The following is a 26,643-nucleotide window of genomic DNA, read 5'->3' on the forward strand; positions in this document are numbered from 1 at the left end:
AATACATCATAATAAAGTTAGACTGAAGTTATGTATCTTTTCAAATATTGTATTCAACTTCCTTCAATCTGTGGAACATGTCGTTGTTTTTTGCAAAGACATATGTTTGAATCAAATAGTCATTTTCCAGCACTTCTTTCTTCCCTTTTATTAAAATCATAATCACAAGTCACAACAGTTATTTCTGTCCCTGCCTAGCTACACCACACCCAAGAGAAAAAACTAAAACTGGACAGTAGGCTAACATACATAAGTGTTACTGGCTCCAAAAAGCACTGGTACCTGATTAATTATTGTTTTTTCTTCCATTTTTATGTTGTGGCTGGGTTCAGGGCCCCTAAAAGTCATACATTTTTATTAAGCTAAAATATCCTCCTTTGTTCTACTATATTTTATACACTAGTCTGACATCTCAGTGTTTCTATTAACCTGGCTACAGCCCTTGATGAAGAAGTGTATGTAAAACACCAGAGATCACGGGGATTCTGGCAGTCTGTCCCCAAAGTGAGTAATTTAATATTGTTGGTACAGTGATAATTGACAGTGCTCTATTCTGATTGAGTATATGCCTTATTTTCTCTGATGCTGTCGCATTACTAAAGAAAGTTAATCAACTGCTTTTACAATAGTCAATTTCATTAATCTTTTCAGTTTTTTCCTGTCTACATTTTCTCTGGGTACAAAATTTTCTCTGTTTTAAAATAATTGTGATGTGTGTTTTTGAGATTTCAGGGTAATAAGCAGCCCTTCACTAGTTGGGTACTATTCAGCTGCAGATTTATAAATTTTTGTGAGTATTTATGACAGCAGTACATTGTACAGTATGTAGGACTGACCCATAATACAGTATGGTTTATCATACTATGGAACAGGACCAGTACAATGGTTTGGCTAATTTATTTGTTTGTGGAACTCCATGGCACAGTGCCCATATTCTGGAGCACAATAATCTATTCTGACCAGTGGCATTCTAAAAAATTACACACTCTTTAGATACACGTTTATTTTTGACATTTTTGGTTGTTCATGTCTAACTTAGAATATTGTTTCTAGTCCCTTTGTCCCCACAGATTTGTGTGAATGACTAAACTGGGCAAAAAACAGCTGGAATTCTGCTGATTGCGTTGCTATTTTTCACTCCCAACTGAGTCTATCAAAGTCTATCATACCTGCAAAAGTTTGTTTTTTTCCCCTTAAAAGCAGTTTGATCAGCGTCAATCATTCCAACTACTAATACTTACCAGACCAGACTCAGCTATAGGTGAGAGCAGTCCAAACACTAATCAGTTGAGTACCAAAGAGAAATTGGCATCGTGCTGAAGGGAGCATCTGCATTAGTCAGTCAGTCCTTAGTCACATAGTACATTTTATGAGTGTGAACAAGCAGGATGGACCGAGTGGATACCAGAGATGTTTTTCTTTTGTTTTTTGATGCCAAAGGTGTGTTTTTTTTAGCGCAAACACACGTGAGAGTGAGACAGAGAGAAAATGCCATAGGTGGTGTCGACGAGTTGACAAGATCACACAAGAAAAAGAGCGTGAAGTACAGACAGGAACAGAGACAGAGACGAAAGTGAGCTGAAAACAAAACAGCCACTGTCAGAGAGGCTGTTACTGAAAACCAGCTTGCAGCCTGGATACTCTCCAGCCCGTGATCGTTTCAGGGCTTTGTCTGGAAGCCCTTTTAAAGTCTCTCACAATCCCTAGGATTGAAAAGATGACGGGAAGCATTACCCACATTTTGATGCCACTTCTGCAAACAGAAAACGTCGCGGCGCATTAAACAGATGAAAGGAAGTGGACTGGAAGGTAGATCTTAATTCTTATCAAGGCCTTTGGATGGTAGAGTGATTTAATCTAATTGACAAGTTAGTGATCCCACTCTCTCCTCTCCTCTCATCTCCTCTCGAAATCATTAGGTGCCCTCATCATCACTGTCATTCATCTCATGATCCACAAATCAGAATTAATGATAAGGTCTTGTACCACTTTCAGATCAGGCCGTTTCATTTACCCCAGTCTACCTCCTTCCTCTTTTTGGGGAACATAAATTCTTCAGGATTTTATTAATGTCCATTTTGGCTTAAACTCAGTGGGTTGCTGAGACAAATGACAGCACAGTATATCACTAGTTTCAGAGAATATGATCTTAGACCTAGTGTTTCTCAAGCATGAAATGAGGAGCCATAAAATCTCTCACCCATAGCTAGAGTCGGAAACAACTCTTACACGCTTAGTTGCATGGCCTGAAGATAGTGTGTTCTGTGGTGGAAGCACTTGTGGTGGAGCTGTTTGCAGACGTGCTTGTTAGGGCTCCTACTGTTTATATGTGACAAGGGAGGACTTGTCTGATTTTTTGTGCTCCTTTGTAAACATTGAAATGGTTTTAGGTGTCACTGCTGGGGATGTGGTGCCTGTGTTGGTCTTTTCATGTTTAACTCCTTTCAGCTCATGGTTGGGAAAATAAGATGCTGTGAAATGCTCTGTTCATGTTCTGTCAACACTGGAGAGAAATGAAGTATATCAGGCTTTAGCCACACAGACGACACCTGCTAGTAGGATCAGGTCATCGTTGTTTTTGACCTTTAGATGGGATTTGCTGTTGAAGAAAAATATAGGACATTGCCAGGCATATCCTTTAATAAAGAGAGGTTGGTGGACTTACAACAGATGTTGGTTGTCCACTTATTTAAACATCACATCTAATTTAAGAACACAAGTAGTGCACATGCCTACTTATTGTAGCTAATGCTGTGGTTGATCCAGTATTTTACATATTATTTGTATTTTCACACCTCAGGTAAGAGTTTCACAGGGATAGTGTAAACAGAGCGTGACGGGAGTGTGTCGACTGATGGCCAACAAAGTACATAAATAGTCTGTGTGTGACGTCTGACTACTTTTCCCTTTGTGTCTCCACAGAAACCTGCTGGACCGGGACACCTTCTCCAAATCAGACCCAAGTAAGATCCAGCTCTCGGTTATGTATGTATGTATGTGTTTGTGTGTGTGTGTGTGTGTGTGTGTGTGTGTGTGTGTGTGTGTGTGTGTGTGTGTGTGTGTGTGTGTGTGTGAGTGTGTGTGTGTGTGTGTGTGTGTGTTTGTGTGTGTGTGTATATATATACACAGTATTGTCAGTTAGCAAGCTAGTAAGCTATGCGATAAAAGGAATTTACAGAGAAACAAAACAGAACTAAAGCATGAAAATAATAAAAGTGAAGGAAGCAAATTTGAAAAGAAGGGCATGAAGCATGAAGGAAGGAAATAAAGGTACAAAAAAGTAAAGAAATTAGATGAAAGTAGAAAATATGAGGAACAAATGGAGTGTAAGGGAGTGAGAAATCAATTAGAGACTGAAGGAAGGTCTTATCTTTTGCCATATTTAGTCGTGAGTCACTCCTTATGTGTAAGTGTGGTTTTTTTCGCTCAATGTGTGAGCTTGGCTCGAGGCGTTTGTGACTAATGCATGAGGCCAGCTAAGATGCTTTTTCCTTATAGATTCACCAAAAGGGTGGCAATTCTCCTCTCCTTTCCTCTCCTCTCCTCTCCTCTCCCAACAATTAAATCATTATAATAATGGTTAGTGCCAGGGGGGTAAATTAAAGGAATAGTTTGACATTTGATCCAAGTCTTGGCAAGAAAGTAAATAAGTATATTTCCCAAAATGTCTTAACCATTCGTTTAAGACAGGGTCTCAACCAATATTAACACACCATAGCACCCAGTGGAGACAACATACATGTTGTCTCCACTGGGTGTGTGGGTATGTCATTGTGTGATTGGGTGGGTGTGTGTTAGGGAGTGTCTGCAGGATGATATTTGTCATCTGGAAGTTCGTGTGAATTTGGGATTATTATACCAGGATGACTTTTGGTGCTCTATAATGAGTCACCAATACACACACACACACAGTACTCAGTATGTCAGCACATTTACAGTTGCATGACTGAAGGTAATGATGACGAGGATGACAGTGGTTAACATGATGATGATGATGACGACATTGAGGAGGAGGAAGAAGCTCAGGCTTTACCCATACATTTAGGCTTGCTCTTGTGCTGAGTAGCACTTGTGATTATGCTGAGCACGGCAGCTTTGGCCTCCTGATATGAAACAGCCTGACAGGGTAAAAGAGCAAGGAGGTAAAGGAAAGAGAAAAAAACCCGTTTATGTCTGAGGTACTGGAAATGTAGAGATATCTTAGATCTGTCACTTGCTGGTAAAAAAAAACTTTAAAATGTAAAGAGCAGTGATCCAAAAGAAAACCATGGCTCTCTGGTAGAAGTGGAAAAAAATAAAGCCCTTCAACATAAGCCACAAGACCGTGAAGAATCCAAGGTTTTCATTTCTATTATTGGTTTAAATCTATCTGGTCCTCGAAATATCAACTGTCTGTTTCCATCACAACACAAAGAAATACCTTTTGTGTCCGTATGGGTGTGTGTGCATGCACATTGGTGTATCCTTATCCTATCCACCTATCTGAAAAGAACATCAAAGGCCTCCAGAAATGAAGTCTGTGATGATGAGTGAGCTCAGTAATTTGCCTTTTAGTGAATTCTCTTGTTTCGTGAAATTGCGTAATGGCCTGAAATGATGTCTTTCACCATCTGAAGACTGGAATATAATAATAATATATGTGTTTGGGCTTCACGAATAAAACTAGCAGGCGCTTTGATGTAGTTTTTTGTAATTCATGCATCTATGGCTTGTTATTCATGGATGGCTCAAATAAATACCATGACATTTGAGGGCTTTTTCTTTTTTATTTGCTTGGTGTTTTATGGGAGTGTCCTCTATCCTCTCCTTAGTTAGCATATCCACCAGTTAGGAAATATGGTTATAAATAAGCTATCTTACAAGGGTCAGGTAGTTTCAGTATATGAATAATTGACACAGTTTTGAGGGAAATGGCTGGACAACTATAATGTTATAATGTTACATGTCTCTTTTTTTCACAGTTTGTGTTCTCTACCTACAAGGCATGGGCAACAAGGAGTGGAGAGAGGTGAGAACGAACAAGAGAGAGAGAGAGAGAGAGAGTGTATTTCACAGAATATGGAGTGGCCACTTTGTCGTGTCACCAGTCTTCATCCTACATGTATTCTTTCACTATTAAACAAGAGATACAAACAAACTCCAATGGTGACTGATATACAAAAGTGGAAACAAGTATCACATCTAGAGATCAAACAGCAGGAAAATTTCATATCATGATTAAAGTGACCAAAATTATCACGGTTATCAGTGATATAACGGTATTGTTAAATAGCGCTGAAAATGATTTCTCCAAGTTTTATATTGAAAACTACAAATAAAATTAGGCAATTTTCTTCGATGCAAGTTTCCCTCAACACTCTTACAACCAAAATACAACCAGACTTCAGATGGGCTGAAAAATCTCCACAGCGCTCTTCCACCATGTTGTCATTGAGCCCAACAAACCCATGCTGCATGCGCATCTGCTTCTGGAAGGCTGTTAATAACTTTGGTTGATGCTGGACAGAAGCCTATTTACTGTGAGCTTTTCAAAGCATGGTAATTGAACACAGTTATCATGATAATTAAAATTTGTTTGGTAATACTAACCATAATTAGATGTATTTAATACTAAACGGCCTGTACCCAGTATGTGATACATTTCCCTGCCTTTTGAAATAGATATTTTTATATTGTGGTGATTCTTATAAATAACCAACCAACATGGATGTCTTCATACACATGTTAAATATTTGTGATTAGCCTAAAAGAAACTTAAAAGCAGTAACAAGATCTTACAAATACAGACAAACCCATTGACTCTGGCTCATAGCTAGTTTGAATGGACTTCCCAGTAGAAATTCACCTTGCTGCTGAACAGGAAAAGGTAAACTAGCGCTGCTAAAAATATGTTTTTTAAAAGGAAAAATATATACATTTATCACTGGTGGCAGGGACCAGAAGGGGTGTGTAACGTGAGAAAAATGAAATAAAATAAAACTAAGCATGAAAATATTGTATACTTCAGGAACTGAACCCAACCCCTACTTCCCGCGGCTATGAGTCTACAGCTATGCTAGCAGCTCTGTGAGGCTGTACTTATGCACAGTGATGCGTGGAACTAAATGCTCATATCACGACGCTATTATGCTAACAAGGGAAATGCTAACATGCTGATATTTAGCAAGCATAATGTTAACAAAATAAGTCCACCATTTTAGTTTAGCGTGTTAGCTTGCTAACACTTGCCAGTTAGCATTGAAGTACTGCTGAAGCTGATTAGTTTTTCAGGTATATAGTCATAAACCAAAGTATTGTACAAAAAATTTTTGACCTGATGATAGCGCTACATGAAAACTCAGGGTGTCACCAAAGGTATTACAATTCACCCATGGGGTCACATGAATTAATAATTATTAAGGAATTATTTTTAACTAATTATGAATTAATAATGATAAGAAACCTCACTTTGTAAACTTGTCTATGAGCATGTGTACACTCACATATGACGTACTGCAATCATGAGTGTGTTTCACAATAATGAATATTCATGAATGTAAATGAGGGGGCAAATCGTGCAGCCCCAATCATTCGCAGTTATTCATAGTTCTGAGTAGCCCATCATCTGCATGCATTATTAATAGGCTAAGTTAAATGCCAAACCGGGACCTACTTGACCCCCATTGACTTGATACTTCAGCTGCTCCCCATTCATTACTCTAAAGCTGTACATAATCTTCTGTAACCAGCTTCTTCCCTGATGTGTCACCTGAGGAAATAAAGAACCTGCTTTTGATTAGTTATTCACATGAGTCACTGCAACTTCACAAAGTGCTTATAAAAACAAGTGTCAGATCAAAGTTTTAAGGTTTGGTGAGCTGCAGAAATTCTCACACGGACTTGAACATCATCATAGATTATGTAGATTTGGCTCTTTTTTCATTTACAAAAGCAGAAATGTATTGAAGAGAAAATTATTTGCTCTACAATTTATCCAAAAGGTATTCTTATCTGTCTTTTATCTACCTTTCTCTGTCTAGTTTGGGAGAACAGAGGTGATTGACAACACGCTAAATCCAGACTTTGTGCGGAAATTCATTTTGGACTACTTCTTTGAAGAGCGACAGAACCTCCGATTTGACTTGTAAGTAATGCTGACACCTGTGTGTATCCGTGTCATTACGGTATTAAGATTTGCTGAGATAGATAGTTCTGGATCCAGAAATTGTAAAGGTCAAATGGCATTTAAAGTTCAGGAGTTTATCTTTGGTTTACTCAAATTGGAAGCTTTTTCTAGAAAGCATCTCTTTCAAATTATTTGTTCCTAAAATACAAACTAGGCTTCCATTAGATCTTGAGGAGGGTTTAAATGTCACTGGCATGATTTCAAAATGATTTTATTCTAGAGCTACAAATATGGCTGTTTTTACTTTAGTGCCTGTATTTTACTATACAAATGGCATACAACACAGTTTCCTGCACTACTCTAATTAACTCTCAAACTACTTAAAAACATTGAGGGAAGGTTAAGTAGATTGCACAATGCAAGTGCCACTTGATTAATATTCATGCATGCCACCTAATATTGGCTTATTATAAAGTAATTACAGGAACATGATACAAAAAACCCTCAAAAAAATATGAGAAAAAAATGGTTCAAAAATGACATTATTTAGTATTTTAATGTAGATTTGAAAGTTTTCAGACACTCTACATATTTACACCAGGTTAAGCAATGACAAATCTTCCCTTTTTACTTTGACACTACCAAACACTGATTTATTGAACAGAAGTTATTTACAGTATTTAATTGGGACAGCTTCATTTGTCTAGACACAGTGATGTGCTCTCTGTATTGGCAACTTTAAACGTAGGATTGGTCCAGGATTGTATTACTACTGCTTATTACTATTACTGCTGGTGTTTGGCTGATTGAGGATTTGGCAAGTCTACACATAAAACATCCTCTAAATTAGCCACAAAATAAAAGTAATAAAACACTTGTTACTTACATAAAGTGTCAACAGTGAGCTGGAAGGAAATGTTGGTCTTTGTGGGCACTGTGTGACACTATATCAGAGAGGGTGTATCATTTTAAAAGGCTTAACCTGTTCTACTTAGGCTTTAAAATACACATCGGTATCGGTATGGGCATGTATGTGTTAAAGTTTTGCCTAGTGATATCAGCTTAAAAAAACCATACATCCCTGTTGCTTACCTACCGGTGAAAGGACTCGTGACTGATTCTCTTATTAGAGATACCATCAATACACCTCTCTGTATCGTTCATGATTCAAGGTAACTCACACTTAATAAAGTATAATCTCTGCATTAGTCTCTTGCACTGATGTACTAATTATATGGCACTGTATATGCATATGTTATAAGCTCAGTGACTGCATCTCACACTTGATTTGCATTCCTTTGCATAGAGATATAAAATGGTATCTTTAGGAGACAGTTGGTCATTAGATTTATTATGCCACCAGACTGCCAGTAGGTGAGGGGATTTTCTTTCTCAATTTGCTCTCAGTTCACATTTCTCATTGAATTACAGGGGGGATTTTTCGTGGCTTTATTTTATTAGATGGAGGCTAATTATATTATAATCTATGAACTAGGGAGCCACGGCGACAGCCCAACTGGGATCGGAAAGTTAGACTCTGTTAGTGTTTCCGCTTTTATTGTGTGTTTGCCTGTGAGAGGTGGAGAAGCAGAGAGAAAGTGAAAGAGAAAGGCAGAGACAACATAGGTTGAGCGTGTATGTGTGTTATAGGGCTACAACTAATGATTATTTTCTTTATAGATTAATCTCTTAGGTCCAGAAAATTACGATAAATGTCAATCAGTGTTTACCCATAGACTGTAGATAGTGTTTACCAAAGCCCGATGTGACTCAAATGTCTTCTTTTGTCCACAACCCAAATACATTTAGTTTACTGTCATAGAGGAGTGAATATAGAGAAGCCAAAATCAGAGAATTTCAGACTTTTTTTCTCTATAAAAAGACTTGGAATTAATCTAAAATAGGAGACAATTCATTTTATTGTTGATAACTATTGCAGTTGTAGTGTGTGGGTGGAGGTATGTCTATATGTGTGGATATGAGTTTCTGTATCCGTAATTTTCCATAGGTGTATTAGCATTGGTCCTGGTCTTATTGCAAGAACGTCTTCCGTTCTCACTATCATTTGGCTGGATTTCTTAGTTGAGGGCATGTATCAGTGAATCACTGCACGCTGTCTCTGTTGGTGCAGGTACTGTATTATCCCTGTTTATCCATACTAGTGATTCAGAATCTCTTCTTGTTGCACTGTCACTATATATACTCATATTGTCATCTCGCAAGAGAAGTGTCACAGGGCCACGCGGACAGACTCACTCCGAGACAAAAGCAGAACTTATGTGTGCATCTCCCGTGTGCATTCCCACAGACTGCGTGTGGCCATGGTGACAGCGTTGCGCGCTTGTGTGTGCATGTGTTTGTGGCTGTGTGCAGCTTAGCGAAGGTAACCATAACAACCAATGTGTTCCAGGGGTTGGTGGTTGTGATATAAGAGTGGACAGATTTGCTTCAGGAAAAGAGAAGCATTTAACCTCTCATATCTACTCCTGTCTGCTCCAATTGTGAACCACCCAATGTTACGACCCAGTTTACATTATCACACAGAAATGGACTGATATAAACCCGTTACTTTTTTTCCCCTGAAGTTTTGAGTTGTGCCTTTTGTTGTTGCCTTCTCATTTGTTCAGGTTGCTGTATAAATATATGAGTGCATGCCTGTGTGTCTCTTGAGTGGTTTTCTGAATGGAATTGAGGATCTGAGGAACAAAACCGCGCACTGGCTTTTTGTTGGTCTGTGTGTGCGTGCATGTGTGTTTGTGTGTGTATATACAGTATGTGTCTTGTTGCTAGCACCATTCAGAGTGTGCATCACTGTTAGAGAAACATGCATGTGCCTTTGTCTGTGGCATGTGTTTTGTACACGTGTGTGTGTGCGTAAACCTAGTGTGCTGCTCCTCTCATGTCTACCAGCTGTGTAGTGCTGGTGCTGCCGGCCTGCTGAGGCTAACACAGTCTGAGATGATAGCAAATGAAAGAATGTTTCCTCCCTCAGGCACATGAAAATGGGATCTGCGTGAAAGAAAACAGTAACAGAACAGAGGTTATGAAATACTACAGTATGGCCTCTGAATATGAAATATGAGACTGCACTGTGTGTTACCTCTCTGCGAGTCTCTATCTCCGTTAATAGTGTGTACTATTACTGCTAGTACTACTACCACTAATAATTCTGAAAAGGAGAAAAAAAGGTCAAAGTTAACACTAAGTATTTAGTGATATAGGTCAGTCAGTTGGTCGGTCTATCTGTCGGTCTGTGGTCCACCACCTTGGGCCACAACTGTTTGATGGATTGTAAAGAACTTCAAAGTCCCGAGAGAATTCATTCTACTTTAGTGATCCTAAAGGACCTCCAAGTGCCACCAAGATGTTAACATTTGTTGTTCATGGTGAAATATCTTTACAACTATTGGATAGATTGCCATGAAAGTTTGTACATACATTCATGTTCCCCAGAGGATGAGTTGTAGATAATGTGACAGATGACCTTTCATCAGGTCAAAATTTCACTTTGTCCAATACTTTTATGACGAAATACCTGCAAAACCAATGGCGTTCCCATCAGCCTCATATTTGTGTTTTGTGCTAATTAGCAAATTATTAGCATGCTAATACGCTAAAACAAGATGCTAAACATCAGCATGCTAACATTATCACTGTGAGTAAGTCATCATGCCAATCTGAACTTTCGACTCTCAAAGGTCAAAGGTCATAGTGAGAGGAAGAGCCTTATTTGATTTTAAAATGGGGTTAAAATGTCATCTATTTATTTTGTTTATTAGTTCAATTAATTTTCACGGACTCTTCTTTATACAATGAAAGTGATTATATAGAAAGGGGAAGCGGATTTATGTAATTTAGATGTCTGTCAACTGGCGACCTGTCCAGGTTGTACCCCGCCTTTCACTCGATGTAAGCTGGAATTGGCCCCTGCCCCTCGTGACCCTGTATGCAGGATAAGTGGTTGATGATGGATGGATGGATGTCAGTTTCACGCTTCATCAAGGGAAGAGAGAAAAATAAATGATTCAGATTAAAATTGTGAAAAATAGAGCAGGTCACTTTATGAACAACATGTACAGTATGTCTCTCTGAGTCAGTATGGACACATTTGTTGAGAGTGAAGAGTTTCCACTCTGGAGGATGGATGGTTTGTCTGGTGGAGACACTCTGGAGGTTGAGAAAGTCATAGACACTGATAATAAGATATCGTGATTTGTATTTAATCATTTTGAATGCTCACTCAAGTTTTGGATTCAGATTAATTTACACACACACACACACACACACGTAGACGGGCACACGCAGGATGCACATATTCCTGAACAGTCTAGTAACTAAATAGCTCCTCATTTCTCCCCCAAAATATTACCCGGCAAAGGGCAATCCATTTTTAGTGGTGGGTGAAATGACCTGAGCTGTGAAATGACCTCAAATTGCTCAGTGAATGGCTTGTCTGATTGCTTCCCATTCTTTTGAGTGGCCACTGGACTGGAGGGGCCATTTCTGGACACATTTTTCTCTCCGCAAGTATTAAATGTATGAGAGACCCACAGGTGGAATGGAAGGAATATAAAGTGTGAGTAATATTCAAACATATAACATAAAAATAAGTTGATAGGAGAGCTGACTTTCACTCTCAAGTGCACAAACATGTATATTCTCGCAATCATATGTGTGACCGCCAATTACTCACAGGATGCCTGTGAGCCTGTGATGCTACAAAGTGAAATACCTGGAGCCCTCTGGTGAGATTTTTGGTGATAAGCTGCTTGGGCCCATTACTGATTTACTCTGCCTGTAATCCCTGTCGTATTTCCAGCTGAGCTCCTGTCACCCTCCATCGCTTCCTATTGCACTGACTCTTGCTCTTTTTTCCTTTTTTCTATAGGTATGATGTTGACTCGAAGAGTGCCAACCTGTCAAAACATGTGAGTGAGAACTTGTCTTGATAAGGAGTGTTTTTTGTGCGCACATTAAGGTCTTGCATTCATTTTTTTTGTCTCTGCACACTTTTGCTGATTTCTTTTTGTGGGTGCAAGTGAGTGTTTGTGTGAGCATGAAGGCTGTCCTTGTTATTACCTCCCATTAGCCTCATTTCAGCCACAAAACAGTAATCTGGCCATTACAATGAGTGTGTTTATCATCTACTGTAATAGCACATTCCCTGCACAGAGTTTGTGGTTCATTTAGAAATTAAATAAACACTGATTTCCTGTCCACCCTGCTTTTTTCCCCATTGATAGCAGTGATTAGCATAACAGTAATTAGCAACAACAATGTGGAGGCAAACAATTATAACTGTGTCCTGCCTACTGCATCATGGGGATTATAGTTCAAACACTCCAGTGCAGCTCGTACCTTGTAATGTTTTTTCTTGATAATGTCTCTAGAGCCGTTGACGAGTCTTTAATTTTTTATCGCTGGAACAAGAGATCACAGAGTTAGTCAGTCATTTCCAACCATGCATCTCTTGTTGTTTGATGAATTGAGCAGAGTAGCAGCTAGTTACTAAACGTTACCACAGGTGATAATACCTCTGCATGTATTAAAAACCATCATCTAGTGTTTACAACCTATTTAACATAACCTTTTAGCAAATGTGGCATCAACATATGTTTCTGTAACGAACCCCAGCAAGGCTCATTACAAAGAGGTCTAACATAATCACAGAATCAAGGAGTTGCAACACAAAAACACAGTTCGGAAACAAACTGCTGCTGCTATGGCTGGAAGGTGGACAAGTTAGAGAACTTGGCTCTTCCCTCAATCAGACCAGACATAATACAGCTGAGGAAAGAACAGAAGACATCATGAGTCACTGTCATATGCACATTATAACCAGCAGGAGGGTGTAACAACTTCTTTATTGAGAGTTAGTTGAGAAGACTGATACCACTCTTTTATCTGCACATTAAAAATTAAGCTGCTGCCAGCAGCCGGTTAGCCTCGCTTATTAGCATCTTATCAAGACTGGAAACCAGGGGAACAGCGAGCCTGGCTCTGTCTAAACATCACAAAATCAGCCTACCAGCACCTTGAAAGCTCATTAATTAAAGTTGCAGTAAGTGATTCTGGAGAGCACAAGCTAAGTTGTGGGTTAGCATGCTGTTGTGACAGTTGCTGCTGTGAAGCTAACATGAAGCTAACATACAGAGAGGACGAGACAGCTCCAAACAGCGGTATTCACAGCTCTCCTACTACTATAGCAAACATCAGAACAACAGCATGTCTGTGCAAAGTAGAAAGTAAGCTGAATGTCAGTGGGCAAGTAATTTATTGTTACCTGACACACAAATCGAATAAACATATTTCCCAAAATGTCAAATTTTTCTTTTAAGGGGTGGCACTGTTATCGTGCAAGAATAGGGGAAAGGATTGTTTGGCAACTGTCAACCATTTACTGAGCTGCACAGTGTACGTGCATTCTGAAGGTCTCTGTCTGACTGTAATTTTGTGTGCACATGCCTGTTATCATGAAATCGGCTTTTCAGCATTATCTGAGGCTTGCTTTGGGCAGGTGTGTGCTGTGGTAACCATACTGACCCATACTGACCTGGACTGTAATCAGTCTCACATAAACTCTGGACATTATCAGTAAATTTACATTTAGAGCGCAATTGTGTGTAATAGCCAGTGTGCACTCATGTATTGCTTCCTCCTTTTATTCAGCAGTTTTTGAGGCACCACCATTTCAAGTTATACTCACGTGACGTTTGTGTCCCACTCTGAGCAGAGCTGCAGAGCACCTCTTTTGCTTTGCCCCAAGGCAACACACTCTAGCTCTTAGCTCTTATGAGTGTTTGCTCTTCAGTGTCCAGAAAACAAGTAAGGATTAAGAAACAGTAGAAGATCGGAAACTTGTGATGTGAGGCTTTAAGGAGGAGTGTGTTATAAATGAGCATGTTTCAGTCCAAATGTAAGAAACCTGCAGTGCTATTACAGACTTAAATGGAAGACTTTATTTTTTGCAAGTGCTTTCTTTGAAGTTTACAAAATTTAACATAATTCACAATGAGACAAATCAGTCAAACATGTTTTTTTTTGTCCCGGAACGATAATAATGCAAATATGGTAACATTTGTCTGCTGTCTAGGGGGGAATAACGACTGCTACTTTAGACTTACAAAGCAATATATATTACGGGTAAGTTAATGATATTGTGAAACATAAAACCTACTACATAAAGGCAAAAAATTTAAACAAAAATGAATGCTTACCCTACCAATCCGGTCAGGACAAGTAAAGGCCTGTTTCCCCTGTTTTTTTTAATTTGTGACTTGGGACTACATTTCTAACCACAATATGACAACGGTTACGCTGAAATTTGGGAAAAAGAGTTTTTTGGTATTTTTCAATAGAGTCATTTCATGAGCTGATGAATAGGTGTGATTAAGGGCTTCTGTAGAGGCACAGGACACAAGGCCTGCATTTTCAAAATTTACAACAAAGTCCCATGTGATATGAGACCTAGGCGCATGCGCACGCAGCGACTGGCAGTGTATGAGTGTTCGGCGTCCACGTGTATGTTTGACAACGTTCTTTCCTTTGTTTAAATGTCTTAAAGTTTTGTTTTGTTTTTTATTGAAGTAATGCTCTTAAAGTTTTAAACTTAGTCGAAAATGGATGCTTTTTATCTTTTTGCTCTATGGCTTGTGATGTACTGGATGGCCGCCGGTAAAATGTACGGGGCTTTATGCCAAATTAGGACAACATATACGAGAGAGGCATTGCTGCAGCTCAAGAACATGAACAGTAACCCAGCTCGGGAAAACTTTATGCTGGATGTCCCAAATATTATCCGAAGGGATTACCAGGAAGCATGGGGCACAGTTAAGAAAAGGAAAAGGGGTAAACGAGGCGGCGTAAAAACTCGCCTGAAGAAACAGCGCTTCAACCGGGCTCCTTTGCCTTCGATGATTATGGGAAATGTACAATCACTAAGGAACAAAGTGGATGAGCTTCAAGGAAATGTCCGCTACCAAAAGAATTTCATGAACTGCTGTATTATGGCATTTACTGAAACATGGTTCACAGAGCGTGACCGGGACGTTGATTTGTGTATGGATGGATTCGGAGCTCCCTTTCGTTTGGATCGACTATCAGAGGTGACGGGGAAAACCCAAGGAGGAGGGGTATGTTTGTACATCAATAAGCGGTATTGCTCATGTGTTACTGTCAGAGAGCGTATTTGTACACCTGATGTAGAACTTTTATCGGTGTCCTTGAGACCGTTCTATCTACCTCGAGAGTTCCCTCAGATTTTTATTACAGTTGTTTACATTCAACCGAAGGCGAACCCCGCATCGGCTACTTGTACAGTATTTGATGTTGTACAGAAGTTACAGTCAATCTCACCGGAGGCACCAAATTTCATTCTTGGGGATTTTAATCATGTATCCTTAAAACAGACTCTTAAAACTTTCCATCAGTATGTCTCCTGTTCGACCAGACGGGGCAAGACTTTAGATCTGTGTTATGGATCGGTGAGAGGTGCATACAAATCTGTACCCTTGGCACCTTTGGGCTCGTCAGATCACAATTGTGTACATTTGCTGCCTACATATAAGACTGTTTTAAAAAGGGAGAAAACTGTGATCAAGGAAATTAGAATGTGGTCAGAAGATGCTGTGTCCTGTCTAAAAGACTGTTATAGCTGCACAGACTGGAACATTTTTAAACAAGACTGTGGTGACGATTTGGACTCAATGGTTGATGTTACATGTTCATATATGGCTTTTTGCAGGGACATGATAATTCCATGTAAAAAGGTAAAAATCTATTCGAACAATAAGCCCATGGTTACTAAATCAGTTAAGTCCTGTTTACAAAGGAAAAAAATAGCATTTAAACACGGAACAATTATGGACTTACATGTGGCTACTAAGGATTTAAAGGTTGAAATTCTTAAAGCTAAACAAAGCTATAAGGAAAAACTAGAAAATAAGATGGCATCCAAAAATCCTGGCTCAGCATGGGCAAATATGAAAACCATTGTAGGCCTTCATAACTCAGATTGCAGTAATCAGATTATTTTAAATGGTTTTAGTTTCTGATCTTGAACTAGCAAATGCACTAAACGATTTTTATTGTCGTTTTGACAATTTGAATTTTAATAAAGAAATCCAGGAATTGAGCGTTAAGTTAATGGATGATCAGCATTTTAACATCGACCTTCAGGATGTGGAAAAAGCTTTCAGACAAGTTAAGGCAAATAAAAGCCCAGGTCCTGATAGCATTTGTGGCAGACTATTAAAGTCATGTGCAAAAGAATTGAGCCCTGTATTTCATGAAATTTATAATAAGTCTCTGGAGACACAACATGTACCGATCCTGTGGAAGGATGCGGTGGTCATTCCTGTCCCTAAATGTAGAGACCCTAAGATGATAAATGATTTTAGGCCGGTCGCTTTGACTTCCATTTTAATGAAAATCCTTGAGAAATTAGTACGGTCTGAGATTTTGAGGTGGACAGAACATCGATTGGATCCTATGCAGTTTGCATATAGACCTCATAGAGGAGTACAGGATGCTACACTCACAATGTTAAATCTGCTATTAGGACACTTGGATGAACAGAGGACACATGCTAGACTTTTATTTGTTGACTTTTCTTCGGCGTTCAATACAATTCAACCACACATTTTAATTGAGAGGCTTTTAGATCAGTTTGTGCTAAGTAATAATTTGATTGGTTGGATTTTGAATTTCTTAACTAATAGAACACAAAGAGTAAAAGTGAATGGTGTCTTATCTACACAGATGAGTTCCTCTACAGGGTCTCCTCAGGGATGTGTGCTGTCCCCGCTTTTATTTATTTTATATACTAACATGTGTCAAAGCATGTATGAGAATAGATTTATTATAAAATATGCGGATGACTCAGTAATTTTGAGTTTACTTAAAGAGAATGAGACCTCACATGGTCCAATTATTGAGCATTTTGTCAAGTGGTGTGATGAATCTTACTTACAGTTAAATATATTGAAGACCAAAGATATGCTCATTGATTTTAGGAAAAGTACTCATCCAAGTGATCCTACCTTAATTAAAGGCCAAAAAATAGAGTATGTACAATCATACAAATATCTTGGGACCATAATTGATGAGAAACTAAATTTTGAAGAGAATTGTGAGGCTCTGAAAAAAAAGGGGCACCAGCGTTTGTACTGCCTAAGGAGATTATCTGTATTCAATCTTGATAAAACAATAATGAAGTTGTTCTATCATGCTTTTATAGAATCTGTTTTGTCTTTTTCCATCTTAGTATGGTACGGTCATATATCCTTAAAGGGAAAAAATCATCTAGATCAGATAATAAAATGGTCTGGCCGTTTGATAGGCGAGTCAAAACCAGGAGTGGCATCACTATATGCCAAACAATTACAAAGGATGGCCCTTTCAATTTTAAATGATGACTCTCACCCTCTGCGAAATGAGTTTCAGTTATTACCGTCTGCGAGGAGGTATAAAGTCCCTAGGTGTAGAACGAAAAGACATAAAAGCAGCTTCGTAATAAATGCGATTGATATGCTTAACAAATTGTAGAGGTGTTTTCTCAGATATATACTAGGGGTCTCATGAATTTTTCATAATGAATTTTTTATTTTATTTATTTATTTTATCTGTCCTTATGTGTAGTGTGATGTTCTGTGTTGTGTGTTGTTTTTTGTACTGGATGCCATAGAATGTCATTGCACTGTAAAACAAATTTACCTACGGGTATAAATAAAGTAAACAAACAAAAACAAACAAACAAACATGTACCTGTCAAAAAGTAAATCATAATGCTTAATTATCATTATTAAGTGGCATCAGGAACGGATGGTGCATTGCAATGCAAAAAGGCAATCTTACAGTATGTACATTCACCACCCACATCCACATGATTTCAGTGCAGGTGTAAGTGATGGTGTTTCATTTTTAGACCATTAACTTCAAACCTCATACACTTTATTACTGTTAATAATACTGATTATTATTTTGCAAAGCATATAATAATGTAAAAAAAACCTCAAGGCATTTGCAAAGACCTGAATCTTGCCAGAGATGTTTTGAGTGAATGAGTTCTAAAATATTTTGTTGGAAGCTTTCAGAGTAATTTGACAAGTCCCCTTTGTCTGAAAATTAATCTGAAGGGCATTAAAGCCATTGCTGTTCAGAAATCAACTCTCAAGTCTTGGAGCTCCTAATTAGCAATACGGTGGAAATCATGGGTTATATAGATATAATTCCCCTAGGTATTTACCCCATCTTACTAACAACTGTTATATGTAGATCTCTTACTTTATTGATGCTTGTATGTTGTTCCTCAAATGTAAGTTGCTTTGGATAAAAGCGTCAGCCAAATGAGTAAATGTCAATGTAGTTAAATGCCGAAAAGTTAAGAAAGACAGCTTGCTTTGACTTTGCTTCACGTTTATGTGACAGGTGATGTCAGTAAATCGATGACTTCCCCTAATGTATCAGTGTCATTATCTGCTATTTACTTCCAACAAAAATTCATAGTGAGCTTTACTTTTATGGCAGTTTTTAGAGTTGTCTCTTTTAAGATAGCAGAATGAAAGCCATCAAATGCGCTGCTGGCATTTATTTGTCAGCAATTGTATGAAATTAAGTGTAGTTAAATTCAGTACCATGGGGAGAAACACTCAAAGGACAATTTATTCTGTCTCAGTTTCCCTTCAGGATTTTTCCTTTTGCTTTGTTGTCTCTCCGGATGTAATCCATTCCTCTTGTGCTTTTCTTATCTCTCGTTGTTGTCTTTCCCTCTCACTATGGCATGCTGTCACATTTTGTTTTTATTTCACTGCCATACCCTTGTTCTCTCACGGCCTCTCTGTCTTGATCTCTTGATTTGCCTCTCTCACTCTGTCTTTCCTCCCCCTTGCCTCACTTTCCTTGTAATCAATAATCTCATACTAAAGGGGACACAGGCATGTTGGCTCGGGTGCAGCATACCAGCCTCGATGCAGGTCTCAGGGGGTTGGCAAGCCAGAGAGCCAATCCATTAGACTTATCATGGGAGCTGTAGGCTACAGGCACACCTGGGAACCAGGTGAGAATGAGTGTGGAATTTAAAGGGATAGGCCGAGAGAGTGGTGGAGCGAACACACACACACTGTCCTCTATATGAGATCACACTCATTTCTATAGCTATATGCAGATAGGTTAGGAAGCCAGGATGATCTATTTTGAACACGTTTCAGAGATGCATTGCAAATTGAAGGCATTTATTTGAAATGGGCTGAAAAGCTCATTTGAAGGTATTTTTCTGAAACTCATTTAAATGACTTGAAGCTTTTCTGCCCTGAGCAATCCATCTGACGTTTAAAAACATCTGTAAAAACTCTGGGTACCACCTCCTAATAAGTCATCTTTTTTGAACAGTCTGTAAGTTGCAGCTAATGCCATTGTTAACAGTTGATCAATATTTTACTGATGCTTTATAAAATCAGTTATAAGCCAAAAATAAGAGTGACTTTCGTGTTTCCAAGTTGGGAAAAATTCCCCTGGCAGTGGACTGTTTCCTTTTTATCTCTTTATTTCATTAGCAAGGCCCATACTTTCTGGGAAAAGAAAAGAATCTGCAATAATTTGTCTTGTTAAAGAAAGAGTTGGGAAATGCACTTACTTGCTTTCTTGCCGAAGGTTATGTGAGAAATAAAATATTTATGAAAGATATTAATTAAATTTGTTTATGACACACATGACAAACTGTAGGAAATCACTTGACTGTGTATGTATGTTGTTAGAGATGTTGGTGGTTTGGTCGGGCTGGACACTGAAGCTCAAGCAATGATGTACATATTTCAAAGAGAGTGGTATCGGTCTTCTCATCTCACTCCAACCTGGTGCTCCTAAATGAATCACCACAAATAAAAAAAACCCTCTTAAATAGACACCTGGGTATCATTTCAGAAAGATTTTTCCAGTTGATCTGAAAACTAAAACTGGTGATATGCTACAGACTCACAGATGAGAAGCTCCTTAAATTCTCCTTAAAACTGCTTTCCATAATGTTTTTGAACCGATCTATATCCATCTGCTCACACTCCCCCTGAACTCCTCCTCCGCTATGGATCTCAGTCTTACCGATAAAACTGTTGATTTTTCTGGACCATTACTAAATGGAGCTACACCCACAGAAGTATCTTTTTTTCCTCATTAAATCTTATTTTAGCCCATGCTGTTATATATTTAGCCATTAGTTGCACAAAACCCATTCTCCGATAGAACTCATGCTGGCAACAGCCGCAGTTGCTAGGAGATTTGTGACTTTATAGCACAGCCTCTACATCACAGACAGTGGAAAATATCATAAAAATCATTTTAAAATGTTATTGTTGCTCAAACAAATTAGTTTATGGCAGATCAGAGTCATGTGACTCTGTGTGTCCAATGCTGACGTGAAATGAGTTAGAAAGGTTGACATAAAGCTGGGTGGAGAGCTAGAGCTAGAGAGATAGAGACAGAATAACAGATGAGGCTGATCAATGGAGCAAAGAGAATCCATTATGTTAGTGCCGCTTGGAGCTGCTCCAGTCAAATATTAGAGACAGTGTCTAAAAATGATGTCGGTCTCACCAGTGTTGACCCCCCCCCCCCCCCTACACTGAGTAAGCCGACTGCCTTGGTTTTATATTCACAGACAACATTTAGAAATTCATGTTGTTATAAACTGTTTCCAGCACTGATACACTCAGAAGTTTTGTGTATGTACTCTTCTCTCCATCACTCGCCCTTTCTGTCTGTATCAGCTGCTAAATAATAGTATGTGATGGCGATTTCATTTACCAGGAAACTGGCAAGGGAGCAGAGTGGGGCAGGTGTGAGGGCTGGTGGGAGTAAGGCTCAATCTACTTGGCAATATTATCTGTCATCGGGGAATAGGGAGATGTTTAAAATGGTTTGGCCTGTAGAGGTTTGTTCTGTAGAGATCCGGGATGAGGGTCGTTTTTGTTTCTAGCTGTAGCTTTAGTAATTTTATGTCAGTTTTGTTTTTATCAGTTGAATTGTATGTGTGTTATGCCTTGTCTGACTGAAAAAAAAAACTCTCTGTCTTTCTTTTTACTCTACAGGATTTTCTGGGCCAGGCTTACTGTACTCTCGGAGAGGTGGTTGGATCATTGGGCAGTCGCTCGGAAAAAGCTCTCACGTAAGTAGGTGTGCCCGTAGCTGGGAGTGTGCTGATATTTCAGTAATTATCTGACCAACATTGATTGATAATCAAATGACTGTCATAGCTTTCAGGGATGTTTCTCCCTACAGAGTATATGGAAGGACCCAGGCATTGTCTTTGGGAGTTGCTGTATTTAAGCACTGACTCTGCACAAGCATGTTTACACCTGCAGTTGTTTCACAAAAAATATTCTCACATCATATAAGCTTACAGCACACCTGACATGAGTTGCTGTAGTCTACAGCTGTACTTTTGTGATAATGGTGAAAAATGGGCTAAGTGACTAGCCATTTTTCTGCGCAGGCAGAGTATATATATACAGTAAATATTACATCAGTACAGTAATTTATTTCGGATTATAATGCATATGCATTTATTCTCCAAGATGTTTGCTGAATGAGTCTGTCTCTCGGCACCTGTGAGGCTGGTAGTGTAAATCCAGCTTGATATCTGTACAGTAAATCAATAAAAAGTTGACTTGAAAGCCAGTATACCCGCCAGCAAACCACTGAAATCCTGTAAGCCAAATAAGCTACAGTTCCAGGTCAGTGGATTGAAAATGTTCTTAAATGTAACAGGTGTCAGGTATATAGCTTTAAAGCTGTGAGATATGTGATGATTTAACTCTGTAGAGAAGAATACCGGCTGCTTAGTAATTGGAGAGACTCAAGGAGTGTGGGGAAATTAAGCTGAGGAACAGTGCACACCAGTTTTTTAATGAACATACACACACACACACTCCCAAACACTCAAGGGTATTCATGCACATACAAACACCTAGGCTTGTTAGTGGCCTGTTGTTTTTTAATATTTAGCATGTAATCATTGAAAAAGGCTAAAATGGGGCAATGCTTTAGGCCCAAAAGTGTATTATCCATCCATTCTTCATCCACAGGGAATAAATACATTTACAGAAACCAGATAACCATGAGTAAGGCTCTTCATCTTTCATTCGTCATTGCGGATGTGCATGAGAGCCTGCTCTTTGAGAATCATTGCTTAGATTAATTACAGATGCATTAGATCGTTTGTCACCACACTAACATCAACACGAAAATCACATTCTTGCTCATGTGCAAACAAGAGTGTAACATTCAGGATTTGAAATGTTCCATTTGGAAACAATACTAAGGATATAAGGTTTTAAACGCTAATGTATTTATAGCAGCATTTAAAACACTGTTTTAAAATGAGGTAGGCCTAAGCTGATTGACAAATTAGTGTCAGGGCTGCATTTATAATTGATTTGTATCTAAATCTGATCCAGTACCAATTTACAGTATTTTAACCACTGTGCTCCAGCTACCCCAACTGTCACAAAATGCCCCTCCGTGTTTCTTTAAAACACTGTTAGTGTTTAAGTGATCCACAGAGCAACAACAGCCAGACGTCTCGATAAATATATCCACTCTGACAGGGAGCTGTTTTCAGCTTAAAAAAACCCTTCGCCTCGCCTCTATTTTAGTGACATTTTGCAGGTGTACCACCTCTCTGAAGTTGGCCCAAATCTTCCTGCCACAGTTCCACTCTGACACTCTCCCCACAGATATTTTACAAAACACTGCATTAGAGGAAAGCTGTGTTGCAGAGCGCGTAGCTATTCTGTGTCAACTAATTTAGGCCTACTTTAGTAGTAGCTTGCACTGTGTAGCTTTATTAATACAGTATATCATTACCGCTAACAGATATTAAAACACTTGCCAAATCAGCGATCTTAGTAGCCCTAAATATGATATATCATTATCTACATTAATCCATGATGACCATTTTGGCCTCCTCTGTTTCAGATATTTTCTCTCTCTCATGGTTGAAGCCCACTTGGCTTCCTTTAAATGGTGTATTTTGAATCTACTTTGCGTGTTTGACGCCTTGATGAGCCTTGGGGAAAAAGGGAAGTGTTGACGGAAAAAAACAGCTAAGATGGCATCCCTTCACTGAACATTGTCAACAACCTGGCAACCTGGGTGTGTGTTTGTGTTTTTTTTCCTGTGTCCTCTTCGTTTGAAAGCAACCTTGTCATCTACTTGAGTAGCAATCGCCATGGTGATTGCAGTGGCAGGTTTCCCACTCAGAGAGAGAGAGAGAGAGCAAAGCGCCTGTCAGTCGACGTACAGTATGTGTGTGTGCACATATGGACCCCTCTAAAGTGCAAAACGATGTTTTCCACCCTGAAGCGCTGCTCAAGAATGCCCTTCCTCCACTCCACTCTTTATCACACACACACACACACACACACACACACACACACACACACACACACACACACACACACACACACACACACACACACACACACACACACACTAATGGGTGCCATTCTTGTAGTAATTTGGTAATGGTGTCACTAATGGTATAACCACCACTGCTCCTCCATGGCACTGTGATCCTATTCTGAGTAAGTTTTATTAAGAATGTACATCAAAGCATAAATACATTTATATTTATATTTTTACCAACAGCAGGGTGTCTGCAGATTGTTAAAATTTAAGGCTTTAAAATTGTCTAAAAAAGCCTTTTTAATCACGAAAAGGTCTTAAATTTGAGAAGAGAAATCACATCATCTCACAGGATTTAATACTAATTCAAATATAAAATACGTTGTTCAGTCTACACACATGCTCTCCATCAACTAAACATCCCGCCCTGTCTACTCACCTGCCTCTCATCACCCCATCAACCTGCAGTATATCTAGCCTACTATGGCTACTATGTTTCTATGGCTTTCTTTTTGGTTTCATCTACCTAAAAAAAAAAAACACATTTTGGGCTTTGGAGATGTTAGCTCCCTTGACTTCACTAGAGTTGGTCGCCAATGGCATAGAATTATGTAGGTTGTCCACCACTGAAATTTCCCTTACAATACTTTTTATTAAAACATTTAAATATAACCACTTTTGTCCATCAGTGTCTAGTCACTGTATTTGGCACACAAACTGTTAACAGGCAGCCAAAAATTAGTGAAAGAATAACATAAACCAAAACTATGACAGAGTAATAATAATCTGAGATTTCAAGAATGAAGTCATAATGCTATGAGAATAGTTGTAATATTTCAGGAATAAAGTCATTGTAGTAACAGGTTGCTTTGAGTCATACAGGTGCATCTCAAAAACTTTGAATATTGTGGAAAAGTTTATTGTTTTCTGTACTTTAATTACACAAAGTGAAATATTTTTTTGTTGTGTTTGTATCTTGATGATTACTGCTTACAGCTCATGGAAATCAAAAATGCAGTATCTCAGAATATTAGAATTTTAGAATAGATAATGTGCCTTCTTTTAATTTATATATAATACTTTTGCCCGAGTTACTGCATCAATGTGGCGTGGCATGGAGAAAATCAGCCTGTGGCCTTACTGAGATGTGGAAGCCCAGGTTGCTTGGATAGCAGCTCGTCTTTATTTTTGGGTCTGGTGTCTTTCACTTTTCTCTTGACGAACCCCACAGATTCTCTATGAGGTTTAGGTCATGCGAGTTGGCTGACCAGTAAAGCACAGTAATACCATGGTCAGCAAACCCATTACTAGTGTTTTTGGCACTGTGGGCAGGTGCCAAACCCTGCTGGAAAAGGAAATCAGCATCTCCATAAAGCTTCCAGTTATTTACTGTATACTACAGCTGCTTACTCCACCTCTCTTTTTTATTTTGTCTTGAAACTGTGTGTTGAAAAAAACTATTTAAATAAAGTTATTATTAATATTAAATGTAGAGGACAAACCTCCTGAAGATAATCAATAAAGTGTAACTTTTACTATAATTATCGGGATTAAATGTGTCAGTAGTTGCAGAAAATAGAGACACTGTACTTTCATTGTTAAGGAAAGTGCCGACAATCACTCTTCATACATTGTGCCATGTTAATAGAAATACATGCAGCTAAAAAATTATGACAATCATATGTTTTTCAAGTGTCATATTGACCATTTATAAACCCCGCTGTTCATGAGTGATTTGGTTCAGAAATAGAAACACTTGTCAACATTTATTAAAAACAAAGGTATAGAGGCCACAGCTGTTGCAGTCGTCTTGCTGAGGTCTGATGTGTCTTTATGTATGAGTGTGTGTGTGTGTGTGTGTGTGTGTGTGTGTTAGACTTCGTCATACACACACCTGCAGCCTGACACGACAGGGGGATCTTTAACAATTGTAATGAGTGCTAATTACAGCTAATTACATTGTTCAATCAAACTCCAGTGGGCATTCAGGGGTGTGTGTCTGTGTTTGTGTGTGTGTGTGTGTGAGAGAGAGAGAGAGAGCGAGAAAAAGAGACAGGAAGCAAAACAATGACAAGCTCTGTATCCTGCAATGCATGGCTCCTGGCCGACCAGCACTACATGTATCACATAGTAAGTATCTTTGTACATTCCTGCAGTAATTTCAGTGCAATCATTAATAATCCATAAAATAAAGTTTCAGTATTGGAAAAAGCCAGTACAGAATCTTTGTTTTATGTTATATCTGTAATTGGACTCTTTAGTTGGATAACTGCGTTCATCAAAAAGAGTGAATGCCATTAAATCACTAAACATAATGATATCCAAAGCTTTAACTAAGCTCTAAATAAATTGTTATATCACAACAGTCTAAATAAACACCCAGTAAGACACAGATGCTTGTTCATGATCATAATATTTTGTAATTGTAAAAAAGAGAAAAATGACACCTGAGATCTAAAAGTTACTTTACCTGGCTTAAAAATTGTCTGGCACATACTATAAACCCCCCTAAAACCACAACATGCCGTTTTTACATTTCTCTTTTTGTACAGGTTAAACTAACAAAATATAGAGAGAGCTATAGAGGTGCTGGTAGGCAGGCTTTGTTGTCATTGCACAGAGCCAGGACAGCGTTTTCCTTATTTCCAGTCTAAGCTAACCGAGTGCTGGCATCATATTTAGTGTACAGATATGAGAATTCTTTCAGTCTTCACATGTAATGTGAAATGTGTGTTTCCCAAAATCCACTTGCTTTTACAATATGGATCCTCTCCATTTTAAACGGTGATTGTTTTTTTTTTTCACAACTTGCAGTGAAGCTCATTTGGACTTGAAACCTTAATTCATTCAAACTCATCTTTAGTTTCTCTACAGGTTCGGCTCCTCTGAAGTAACTTTACCAAAAGTTAAATATGTGTTCAGCGTGCTGCATGTTGAAGCTAATAAATCCCTGTGTGGGAGTCTTTTGACTTTTCAACTCCACAAATGCGTGAATGTGGAGCCCCGACTTATTGTTTGGTTAGATTTGCATTAGAGCCCTCAGGTTTAGCGAACGCCACTGGAGACATTTTACAGCAAATTTGCATTTCATCACTGATAACATTTTCACTTTAAATGCTGATGCTGGTGCTCAGTTTGAGAGG

At 38.6% G+C, this 26,643-nt stretch overlaps 1 protein-coding gene across 1 annotated transcript in view; it reads left to right on the plus strand.

Moving 5' to 3' along the window:
* The window catches only part of LOC119918285 (copine-8-like), a 96,011-nt gene that overhangs the window by 22,792 nt on the left and 46,576 nt on the right, over positions 1 to 26,643 (plus strand). Inside the window, 5 exon segments of the mRNA XM_038738931.1 lie at positions 2,923 to 2,963; positions 4,962 to 5,008; positions 7,020 to 7,123; positions 11,994 to 12,033; positions 21,184 to 21,260. Coding sequence (XP_038594859.1) covers positions 2,923 to 2,963; positions 4,962 to 5,008; positions 7,020 to 7,123; positions 11,994 to 12,033; positions 21,184 to 21,260 — 309 coding nt within the window.

Source organism: Micropterus salmoides, unplaced genomic scaffold (genome assembly GCF_014851395.1).
Source record: "Micropterus salmoides isolate LMB-PRFRI ecotype aquatic unplaced genomic scaffold, ASM1485139v1 Ms_hic_scaffold_23, whole genome shotgun sequence".
Taxonomy (NCBI): Eukaryota; Metazoa; Chordata; class Actinopteri; order Centrarchiformes; family Centrarchidae; genus Micropterus; species Micropterus salmoides.